General features: G+C 41.6%; 1 protein-coding gene across 1 annotated transcript in view; it reads left to right on the forward strand.

Moving 5' to 3' along the window:
* Positions 1 to 5,340: 5,340 nt before the first annotated feature.
* rapsn (receptor-associated protein of the synapse, 43kD) overlaps positions 5,341 to 12,742 on the forward strand; it is a 32,625-nt gene continuing 25,223 nt past the window's right edge. The window contains exon 1 of the mRNA XM_065022114.1: positions 5,341 to 6,189. Within this exon, the coding sequence (XP_064878186.1) occupies positions 5,905 to 6,189 (285 nt within the window). The 5' untranslated portion in view covers positions 5,341 to 5,904. The remainder of the gene's footprint in view (positions 6,190 to 12,742) is intronic.

Raw genomic sequence — 12,742 nt, forward strand, 5'->3', positions numbered from 1 at the left:
TGCAATTTCTCTGTAAACAAATGAATAAACGACTTTCAGCATGCTTATAGAGAAGGGCACTCAACATGTCCTGCACTGAGGACAAGTATATTAGAGGGTCTAGTTTGAGAAACAGACGCCTCACAAGTCCTCAACTGGCAGCTTCATTAAATAGTACCCACAAAACACCAGTCTCAACTTCAACAGTGAAGAGGCGACTCCGGGATGCTGGCCTTTTAGGCCATTGTATTTAGAAATTTGCAAAAGGCAAACAGACAGCAGCAACCAACCATAGAAATATAACCCATAGATGGTAGTTCCCATTCAAGTCAGGACTGGCAGCCATAGAAATACAACCCATAGATGGCAGTTCCCATTCAAGTCAGGACTGGCAGCCATAGAAATATAACCCATAGATGGCAGTTCCCATTCAAGTCAAGACTGGCAGCCATAGAAATATAACCCATAGATGGTAGTTCCCATTCAAGTCAGGACTGGCAGCCATAGAAATATAACCCATAGATGGTAGTTCCCATTAAAGTCAAGACTAGCAGCCATAGAAATATAACCCATAGATGGCAGTTCCCATTCAAGTCAGGACTGGCAGCCATAGAAATATAATCCATAGATGGCAGTTCCCATTCAAGTCAAGACTAGCAGCCATAGAAATATAGTGTACCCATGAGTTTAATAGACAAATTACCAGGTTCCACAACTCTTCTATGGATTATATGTCTACGGCCATAACACAACAAGGTGTATATTTGGCACGCATGCTGGGCCAACTGTAGGCAACCGGTAACCATGCTGGGCCAACTGTAGGCAACCGGTAACCATGCTGGGCCAACTGTAGGCAACCGGTAACCATGCTGGGCCAACTGTAGGCAACCGGTAACCATGCTGGGCCAACTGTAGGCAACCGGTAATCATGCTGGGCCAACTGTAGGCAACCGGTAACCATGCTGGGCCAACTGTAGGCAACCGGTAATCATGCTGGGCCAACTGTAGGCAACCGGTAATCATGCTGGGCCAACTGTAGGCAACCGGTAATCATGCTGGGCCAATTGTAGGCAACCGGTAATCATGCTGGGCCAACTGTAGGCAACCGGTAATCATGCTGGGCCAACTGTAGGCAACCGGTAATCATGCTGGGCCAATTGTAGGCAACCGGTAATCATGCTGGGCCAACTGTAGGCAACCGGTAATCATGCTGGGCCAATTGTAGGCAACCGGTAACCATGCTGGGCCAACTGTAGGCAACCTGTACTCATGCTGGGACAACTGCAGGCAACCGGTAACCATGCTGGGCCAACTGTAGGCAACCGGTAATCATGCTGGGCCAACTGTAGGCAACCGGTAATCATGCTGGGCCAACTGTAGGCAACCGGTAATCATGCTGGTCCAATTGTAGGCAACCGGTAACCATGCTGGGCCAACTGTAGGCAACCGGTAATCATGCTGGGCCAACTGTAGGCAACCGGTAATCATGCTGGGCCAACTGTAGGCAACCGGTAATCATGCTGGTCCAATTGTAGGCCACCTGTAATCATGCTGGGCCAATTGTAGGCAACAGGTAATAATGATGGTCCAACTGTAGGCAACCGGTAATCTTGCTGGGCCAACTAGTAATCATGCTGGGCCAACTGGTAACTGATAATCATGCTGGTCCAACTGGTAACTGATAATCATGCTGGGCCAACTGGTAACTGATAATCATGCTGGTCCAACTGGTAACTGATAATCATGCTGGTCCAACTGGTAATCATGCTGGTCCAACTGGTAACTGATAATCATGCTAGGCCAACTGGTAACTGATAATCATGCTGGTCCAACTGGGAACTGGTAATCATGCTGGGCCAACTGGTAACTGATAATCATGCTGGTCCAACTGGTAACTGATAACCATGCTGGTCCAACTGGTAACTGATAATCATGCTGGTCCAACTGGGAACTGGTAATCATGCTGGGCCAACTGGTAACTGATAATCATGCTGGTCCAACTGGTAACTGATAATCATGCTGGTCCAACTGGTAACTGATAATCATGCTGGTCCAACTGGGAACTGGTAATCATGCTGGGCCAACTGGTAACTGATAATCATGCTGGTCCAACTGGTAACTGATAATCATGCTGGGCCAACTGGTAACTGATAATCATGCTGGTCCAACTGGCAACTGATAATCATTTTTCAAACTAATCCTGATTCAGATGACCATCCTACCCATGCTAGATTATGGAGACATAATTTATAGAGCGGCAGGTAAGGGTGCTCTCGAGCAGCTAGATGTTCTTTACCATTCTGCCATCAGATTTGCCACCAATGCTCCTTATAGGACACATCACTGCACTCTATACTCCTCTGTAAACTGGTCATCTCTGTATACCCGTCGCAAGACCTACTGGTTGATGCTTATTTATGCAACCCTCATAGGCCTCACTCTCCCCTATCTGAGATATCTACTGCAGCCCTCATCCTCCACATACAACACCTGTTCACTCCCCTATCTGAGATACCTACTGCAGCCCTCATCCTCCACATACAACACCTGTTCACTCTCCTATCTGAGATATCTACTGCAGCCCTCATCCTCCACATACAACACCTGTTCACTCCCCTATCTGAGATACCTACTGCAGTCCTCATCCTCCACATACAACACCTGTTCACTCCCCCCTACCTGAGATATCTACTGCAGCCCTCATCCTCCACATACAACACCTGTTCTGCCAGTCACATTCTGTTAAAGGTCCACAAAGCACACACATCCCTGGGTCGCTCCTCTTTTCAGTTCACTGCAGCTAGCGACTGGAACGAGCTGCAACAAACACTCAAACGGGAGTTTGATCTCAATCTCTTCATTCAATGGCTCAATCATGGACACTCTTGCTGACAGTTGTGGCTGCTTGGCGTGATGTTTTGTTGTCTCTACCTTCTTGACCTTTGTGCTCTTGTCTGTGCCCAATAATGTTTGTACCATGTTTTGTGCTGCTACCATGTTGTGTTGGTACCATGTTGTGTTGCTACCATGTTGTGTTGCTACCATGTTGTGTTGCTACCATGTTTTGTGCTGCTACCATGTTGTGTTGGTACCATGTTGTGTTGGTACCATGTTGTGTTGGTACCATGTTGTGTTGCTACCATGTTGTGTTGGTACCATGTTGTGTTGCTACCATGTTTTGTGCTGCTACCATGTTGTGTTGGTACCATGTTGTGTTGGTACCATGTTGTGTTGGTACCATGTTGTGTTGCTACCATGTTGTGTTGGTACCATGTTGTGTTGCTACCATGTTTTGTTCTGCTACCATGTTGTGTTGGTACCATGTTGTGTTGGTACCATGTTGTGTTGGTACCATGTTGTGTTGGTACCATGTTGTGTTGCTACCATGTTGTGTTGCTACCATGTTGTTGTCATGTTGTGTTGCTACCATGCTGTGTTGTCGTGTGTTGCTACCATGTTGTGTTGCTACCATGTTGTGTTGGTACCATGCTATGTTGCTACCATGCTGTGTTGTCATGTGTTGCTACCATGTTGTGTTGGTACCATGCTATGTTGCTACCATGCTGTGTTGTCATGTTGTGTTGCTGCCATGCTGTGTTGTTGTCTTAGGTCTCACTTTATGTAGTGTTGTGTTCTCTCGTCGTGATGTGAGTTTAATCCTATATTATTATTATTTTTTATCCCAGGCCCCCGTCCCGGCAGGAGTCCTTTTGCCTTTTGGTAAGCTGTCATTGTAAATAAGAATTTGTTATTTAACTGACTTGCCTAGTTAAATAAAGGTTAAATCATCTTTATTTAAATGTTTTTAAATCCTGGCATGGTTTAGGTCCACTTGTAGAATCTATGTCAAGGAGTATTGAATCTGTTCTGGCAGCTCACTGTGTCCCAGCACCCTTGAAGACACTACGTTGGGTAATCCTTCCTTTTGGCAGTTTCCTGTATGTGCTTGTGATCACATTTAATCCACAGTTATTTTTGAGACACTATTGATCCTCTGTGACTAAATTTTGCTCTGTGGTGTATTTTGAACATTGAGAGCGGGCTCCTGTGTTTGCCCCCAGAATCCTCCTGTGGTTGCCCCCAGAATCCTCCTGTGTTTGCCCCCAGAATCCTCTTGTGTTTGCCCCCAGAATCCTCTTGTGTTTGCCCCCAGAATCCTCCTGTGGTTGCCCCCAGAATCCTCTTGTGTTTGCCCCCAGAATCCTCCTGTGGTTGCCCCCAGAATCCTCCTGTGTTTGCCCCCAGAATCCTCCTGTGGTTGCCCCCAGAATCCTCCTGTGTTTGCCCCCAGAATCCTCCTGTGTTTGCCCCCAGAATCATCCTGTGGTTGCCCCCAGAATCCTCATGTGTTTGCCCCCAGAATCCTCCTGTGGTTGCCCCCAGAATCCTCATGTGTTTGCCCCCAGAATCCTCCTGTGGTTGCCCCCAGAATCCTCCTGTGTTTGCCCACCCGCTGACTCACACAATTGACCAGTCACAGCCAGATTTATTATGCATTGATATATATATATATATATATATATATATATATTAAAGTTAATCAGTTAACCAATCAAGGCAGGATCCCCCAGTTGCCCACAGAATCCTCCTGTGATCGACAGTTGCAGTAAGAGGTTGAAAGTGAAACGAAATGGGGAATTACCTTCAACTAAATGTGTTGAATAAACACAGGCAGACACTACACTGGGCAGACCAAGGCTCTGAGTGATCCCATCGATGTGTTTAAGGAGGCTGTTCAACTGAAACCCAAGGCCAGTAACATGTCGGACTTTGTGAACTATTCTGAGCATCAGTTGCTGACACCAGGGTGAGGGTTAAAGTGGGGGTTGTAGTGGCTGTTGCGTGTGTGCCTCCAGTCCACTAGACCCACCCACAGGAATGAGTGACCAGCCAGCCACTAGGAGTAGTTTGTTTGACAAGCTGCACCTCCAATGTTGTGAAATAACTTTGCTTATAGCTGTTGCTCTCCTCTCCCAGTTCAGACCCCCCCCCCCCCCCCCTCCCCACGGTTTGAGTGAGATGCCCAGGTACGTCAGATCCATTTCTGGGTGTAGCTCTATGCATTTTCTGACGGCTGGGATGTGGAGGTAGCGTTTTAAATTCAGTCAGAGTTTGGATGAAAGGTTGAGGTCTTTCTGTGAGGAGGGTAGAGAGGGTATAGCGTCTCCTATCGGGACCTTGGATCTGTGAACAGAGGACAGAGCAGAATTCCTATAGTGACACATGGTCCAGAGTGACAGGGACATCTGCTGCAGCGCCAGCCCAGTGACAGGGAGAGGGAAGGGGGGGGGGGGACACTGGGGCGCTGGACATTCCTTTCACAGGGGTGCGGAGGGAGCAGATATTCTGGGATACCGCTGCCAGCACTTCGCAGGGAGACGTGTTTCTGCAGCGTTTTTCGAAAGCAGAATCTCTTCGGGAAATGAACTGTGAACTCTTAAAGGTGTTGGATCGAGGAAGTAGGAAGTAGGACACGTTTGGTTTTTCCTTTCGCCTCGTCCTCAACGTGATTAGGTATGAAGGTGTTAGTTGGCTGGTCCTTTAAAGTCCTGGATCCAGTTTCCTCCCAGTCATCCTGACCCGTCGCCTGCCGGAGCTGAGAGAGTTGCATCAGAGAGAGAGATATAGAGACCTACTGGATCAGAGAGAGAGATATAGAGACCTACTGGATCAGAGAGAGAGATATAGAGACCTACTGGATCAGAGAGAGAGGCCCTAGTACCACAGAGAAGAACGTCAGAGAATTGTAGATCGTTAGAGGATCCTCAGTCTTTACGACCAGATCTTTCTTAACATAACCCACTGTACATGGGCAAGGATCTATTTTCTTAACATAACCCACTGTACATGGGCAAGGATCTATTTTCTTAACATAACCCACTGTACATGGGCAACGAACTACTTTCTTAACATAACCCACTGTACATGGGCAAGGATCTACTTTCTTGGTCCTCCACTGAAAGCCAAACAACACCTAAACGGATGAATATTTTTATGAGGCACCTCCTTGTAGCAGAGATGGGCCAGGACCAAACCAAGCAGCAGGTAGAGAAAGGCTTAAAGCTGTACCAGGCCAATCAGACTGACAAAGCCCTGCATGTCTGGACCAAGGTGCTGGAGAAGACCTCAGACCCCGGGGGGAAGTTCAGAGTGCTGGGCTGTCTCATCACCGCCCACTCTGAGATGGGGAAGTATAAAGAGATGCTCAAGGTAAAACAGAGAGAGAGAGAGAGAGAGAGAGAGTCCCTGTCAAATTCACTAGCCATGTTGAAGTAGATGTTTTCTAATTTCTCATCAGTTCAACATACTGTTATTGAAGTGTTGAGATGTTAGATATTTGGGCAGCATGTCACACAGTTGTAGACACATTCCACATCCTGATTGGACAGTTGATATTAGGCATTAGTTGAGTTAGACAAAAAAAAAACTATTTCATAGGATAGACTTTGTAGTATGATCTTCTGATTTCCTCCAGGTCCTGTATGTATTATGTAAAGGATATCTTGAAGTGTCCATCTTTTTGGGATTATAACGCAGCACTATCAATTTTTATAGCAGCAAGGGTCGGAACTGAAATGATTTTCCAATCGTTTTGTTCTGAACATAAAAAAGCTTTTTTACGTTCCACTGTTCCAACCAACAAAATAATGTAATGAACCGGTTCGAAAAACGAAAACAAAAAGTACCGGTTTATATCGTTCTTTTCTGTTCCTTTTTTTAACCTGAAATCAACAGTTGTTTACATTTATCTCATTAAATTACTTCACCAATCAGTGCAGATGAAGCCGGAAAGCTAGTTGTTTAGACCAATCAGTGCAGATGAAGCCGGAAAGCTAGTTGTTTAGACCAATCAGTGCAGATGAAGCCGGAAAGCTAGTTGTTTAGACCAATCAGTGCAGATGAAGCCGGCAAGCTAGTTGTTTAGACCAATCAGTGCAGATGAAGCAGGCAAGCTAGTTGTTTAGACCAATCAGTGCAGATGAAGCAGGCAAGCTAGTTGTTTAGACCAATCAGTGCAGATGAAGCAGGCAAGCTAGTTGTTTAGACCAATCAGTGCAGATGAAGCAGGCAAGCTAGTTGTTTAGACCAATCAGTGCAGATGAAGCCGGCAAGCTAGTTGTTTAGACCAATCAGTGCAGATGAAGCCGGCCAGCTCGTTGTTCAGATGCATGATGGACACAAGTGTAGTCTATGGCGCAAGACTCAACTGAAATTTTGCAGGTGAGGAGAGAGCAAGAAGGGGTTGAGGAGGAGGCTTGTAGTGTTAAAGGGTAGCTTCTGTCCCTCTCCTCGCCCCAACCTGGGCTCGAACCAGGGACCCTCTGCATACATCAGCAACTACCACCCACGAAGCATCGTTACCCATCGCGCCACAAAAGCCGCGGCCCTTGCAGAGCAAAGGGGAACAACTACTTCAAGGTCTCAGAGCGAGTGACGTCACTGATTGAAACGCTATTAGCTCTCACCCCGCTAACTAGCTAGCCATTTCACACCGGTTACTCTGGGCATCTTGTTATGACATCATTACCTGAATTAGGTCCACAGAATTATACCTAAGAGGAGCGGCTTCTATGGGGGAATGTTGAATAGCTAGCAGAGCAGCAACAACATACCGACTCAACTCCTGTCACTTTAATAATGGAAAATGTATGTAAAAAATGTATCACTAGCCACTTTAAACAATGCCACTTAATATAATGTTTACATACCCTACATTACTCATCTCATATGTAAATACTGTACTCTATACCATCTACTGCATCTTGCCTATGCCGTTCTGTACCATCACTCATTCATATATCTTTATGTACATATTCTTTATCCCTTTACACTTGTAAAGGTAGTTGTTGTGAAATTGTTAGGTTAGATTACTCGTTGGTTATTACTGCATTGCCGGAACTAGAAGCAAAAGCATTTCGCTACACTCACATTAACATCTGCTAACCATTTATATGTGACCATTAACATCTGCTAACCATTTATATGTGACCATTAACATCTGCTAACCATTTATATGTGACCATTAACATCTGCTAACCATTTATATGTGACCATTAACATCTGCTAACCATTTATATGTGACAAATTAAGATTTGATTTGAACTAAAAAAACTTCCTTTGTGTAGCTAATAAATCCAACATGAAACATGATAACTAGGCCTGTAGTATCCTTAACTAGCATTTGAAAAGGTGAATTCGTTCTTCTCTAGCTAATAAATCATCTCTCTTCCTATTTTCTGAATAATAATTGTAATGTCTGGTCAGTAGCCTGTGCTTCAGAGGGGGGAGGGGCATGTAGCCTACACACACACGGGCAAAGATTTTCAGCTGACAGGCAGACACTGGAATAAGTTACTGAGTGACAGAGTGAGGGCTTTGCATAGGTGCTTTGTTGCATTTTTTTGTGGGTCTGAAAAAATTGCCTGGAATGAAAAAGACGGTTCTGTTCCGGAACAGTATGGATCACTTTCGTACCCGGTTCCATTTCTGTTCTTATGCGGATTTTCGGTTCTGTTCCGGAACAGTATGGATCACTTTCGTACCCGGTTCCATTTCTGTTCTTATGCGGATTTTCAGTTCTGTTCCTTGAACCGGTTCCAAGAATGCATGGGGTTTTAAACTGAAATGGCAGTAAATCTGCTGTGAGGTTGTGTGGAGAGATATGATGATGGATATGATGAGTGGATGCTGCTGTTGTCATTAATTTAATGTGTCATCGTGGTGGATGCCAGGGGGCATCGAGATACGTTCTCCAGCTCTTCCATTGCAGCATTTCAACAATGACGAAAGAACATGGTGTTGTTTCAAACCTCTCCTCCTGGGGTTATCCATAGAAATAGATCGGACTAGAATAGACAAAGCCCCTCAGACCATGTCTGAGTATATAATATCTGACTGTAGTACATTCTATTTCTATGGCGTTATCTAAACTGAACCCTGAGGAGCATCAGGGGGTTAATGTGTGGCTTCCACAGGATACAGGCGACTGGGGGCACAGAGAAAGCCTTGCAACCAGAGCTCGGATGTGGGCCTTGTTGACATAAAACTCACTACTCTCTCCTGTACGCACTGCTTAATGAATGCTTCATTTAGGTTAGTTACAGGGCCCCAAAACGGGAGACTGTGAATTAAAACTTGAACTTCTGAAACTTCTTAACTCTTATGTGTTAAGGGTGTCTAAATTGTTCTATATATTTAGGTACATGACATAATTTTATAAATAACAATATTCCATTACTTCTATCCTATCAAAAGGTTTTGTTTTGTGACTGCAAGGCCAGTCCCCCAGCTACAGATTAGGCCTAGTGATGGACAGAAAAGCACTTTCAATAGAGATCTGTCAAGATGGCATATAGTTTTAGTTACAGTATCTACATTGTGTTTCTGGTGTTAGTTATCTACATTGTGTCTATAGTGTTAGTTATCTACATTGTGTCCATAGTGTTAGTTATCTACATTGTGTCCATAGTGTTAGTTATCTACATTGTGTCTATAGTGTTAGTTATCTACATTGTGTCTATAGTGTTAGTTATCTACATTGTGTCTATAGTGTTAGTTATCTACATTGTGTCCATAGTGTTAGTTATCTACATTGTGTCCATAGTGTTAGTTATCTACATTGTGTCTATAGTGTTAGTTATCTACATTGTGTCTATAGTGTTAGTTATCTACATTGTGTCTATAGTGTTATCTACATTGTGTCTACAGTGTTAGTTATCTACATTGTGTCCATAGTGTTAGTTATCTACATTGTGTCTATAGTGTTAGTTATCTACATTGTGTCCATAGTGTTAGTTATCTACATTGTGTCTATAGTGTTAGTTATCTACATTGTGTCTACAGTGTTAGTTATCTACATTGTGTCTATAGTGTTAGTTATCTACATTGTGTCCATAGTGTTAGTTATCTACATTGTGTCCATAGTGTTAGTTATCTACATTGTGTCTATAGTGTTAGTTATCTACATTGTGTCCATAGTGTTAGTTATCTACATTGTGTCTATAGTGTTAGTTATCTACATTGTGTCTACAGTGTTAGTTATCTACATTGTGTCCATAGTGTTAGTTATCTACATTGTGTCTATAGTGTTATCTACATTGTGTCTACAGTGTTAGTTATCTACATTGTGTCTATAGTGTTAGTTATCTACATTGTGTTTCTGGTGTTAGTTATCTACATTGTGTCTATAGTGTTATCTACATTGTGTCCATAGTGTTAGTTATCTACATTGTGTCCATAGTGTTATCTACATTGTGTCCATAGTGTTAGTTATCTACATTGTGTCTATAGTGTTAGTTATCTACATTGTGTCTATAGTGTTAGTTATCTACATTGTGTTTCTGGTGTTAGTTATCTACATTGTGTCTATAGTGTTAGTTATCTACATTGTGTCCATAGTGTTAGTTATCTACATTGTGTCCATAGTGTTATCTACATTGTGTCCATAGTGTTAGTTATCTACATTGTGTCCATAGTGTTAGTTATCTACATTGTGTTTATAGTGTTAGTTATCTACATTGTGTCCATAGTGTTAGTTATCTACATTGTGTTTCTGGTGTTAGTTATCTACATTGTGTCCATAGTGTTAGTTATCTACATTGTGTCTATAGTGTTAGTTATCTACATTGTGTCCATAGTGTTATCTACATTGTGTCCATAGTGTTAGTTATCTACATTGTCTCCATAGTGTTAGTTATCTACATTGTGTCTATAGTGTTAGTTATCTACATTGTGTCCATAGTGTTAGTTATCTACATTGTGTCTATAGTGTTAGTTATCTACATTGTGTCTATAGTGTTAGTTATCTACATTGTGTTTCTGGTGTTAGTTATCTACATTGTGTCTATAGTGTTAGTTATCTACATTGTGTTTCTGGTGTTAGTTATCTACATTGTGTCTATAGTGTTATCTACATTGTGTCCATAGTGTTAGTTATCTACATTGTGTCCATAGTGTTAGTTATCTACATTGTGTCTATAGTGTTAGTTATCTACATTGTGTCTATAGTGTTAGTTATCTACATTGTGTCTATAGTGTTAGTTATCTACATTGTGTCCATAGTGTTAGTTATCTACATTGTGTCCATAGTGTTAGTTATCTACATTGTGTCTATAGTGTTAGTTATCTACATTGTGTCCATAGTGTTAGTTATCTACATTGTGTCTATAGTGTTATCTACATTGTGTCTATAGTGTTATCTACATTGTGTCCATAGTGTTAGTTATCTACATTGTGTCCATAGTGTTAGTTATCTACATTGTGTTTCTGGTGTTAGTTATCTACATTGTGTCTATAGTGTTATCTACATTGTGTCCATAGTGTTAGTTATCTACATTGTGTCCATAGTGTTAGTTATCTACATTGTGTTATCTGTTACATTGTGTCCATAGTGTTATTATCTACATTGTGTCTATGTTAGTGTTAGTTATCTACATGGTGTCCATAGTGTTAGTTATCTACATTGTGTTTATAGTGTTAGTTATCTACATTGTGTCTATAGTGTTATCTACATTGTGTCCATAGTGTTATTATCTACATTGTGTCTATAGTGTTAGTTATCTACATTGTGTCTATAGTGTTAGTTATCTACATTGTGTCCATAGTGTTAGTTATCTACATTGTGTCTATAGTGTTAGTTATCTACATTGTGTCTATAGTGTTAGTTATCTACATTGTGTCCATAGTGTTAGTTATCTACATTGTGTCTATAGTGTTAGTTATCTACATTGTGTCTATAGTGTTAGTTATCTACATTGTGTCTATAGTGTTAGTTATCTACATTGTGTCCATAGTGTTAGTTATCTACATTGTGTCTATAGTGTTATCTACATTGTGTCCATAGTGTTAGTTATCTACATTGTGTCTATAGTGTTAGTTATCTACATTGTGTCTATAGTGTTAGTTATCTACATTGTGTCTAGTGTTAGTTATCTACATTGTGTCCATAGTGTTAGTTATCTACATTGTGTCTATAGTGTTAGTTATCTACATTGTGTCCATAGTGTTAGTTATCTACATTGTGTCTATAGTGTTAGTTATCTACATTGTGTCCATAGTGTTAGTTATCTACATTGTGTCTATAGTGTTATCTACATTGTGTCCATAGTGTTAGTTATCTACATTGTGTCTATAGTGTTAGTTATCTACATTGTGTCTATAGTGTTAGTTATCTACATTGTGTCTATAGTGTTAGTTATCTACATTGTGTCTATAGTGTTAGTTATCTACATTGTGTCTATAGTGTTAGTTATCTACATTGTGTCTATTGTGTCTGTAGTGTTAGTTATCTACATTGTGTCTATGGTGTGTTATCTCTACATTGTGTGTTAGTGTTAGTTATCTACATTGTGTCCATAGTGTTAGTTATCTACATTGTGTCCATAGTGTTAGTTATCTACATTGTGTCTATAGTGTTAGTTATCTACATTGTGTCCATAGTGTTAGTTATCTACATTGTTATCTACATTGTCCATAGTGTTATCTACATTGTGTCCATAGTGTTAGTTATCTACATTGTGTCCATAGTGTTAGTTATCTACATTGTGTCCATAGTGTTAGTTATCTACATTGTGTCCATAGTGTTAGTTATCTACATTGTGTCCATAGTGTTAGTTATCTACATTGTGTCTATAGTGTTAGTTATCTACATTGTGTCTATAGTGTTAGTTATCTACATTGTGTCCATAGTGTTAGTTATCTACATTGTATCTACATTGTGTCTATAGTGTTAGTTATCTACATTGTGTCTATAGTGTTATCTACA

This window comes from Oncorhynchus nerka, linkage group LG9a, assembly GCF_034236695.1.
Source record: "Oncorhynchus nerka isolate Pitt River linkage group LG9a, Oner_Uvic_2.0, whole genome shotgun sequence".
Classification (NCBI taxonomy): Eukaryota; Metazoa; Chordata; class Actinopteri; order Salmoniformes; family Salmonidae; genus Oncorhynchus; species Oncorhynchus nerka.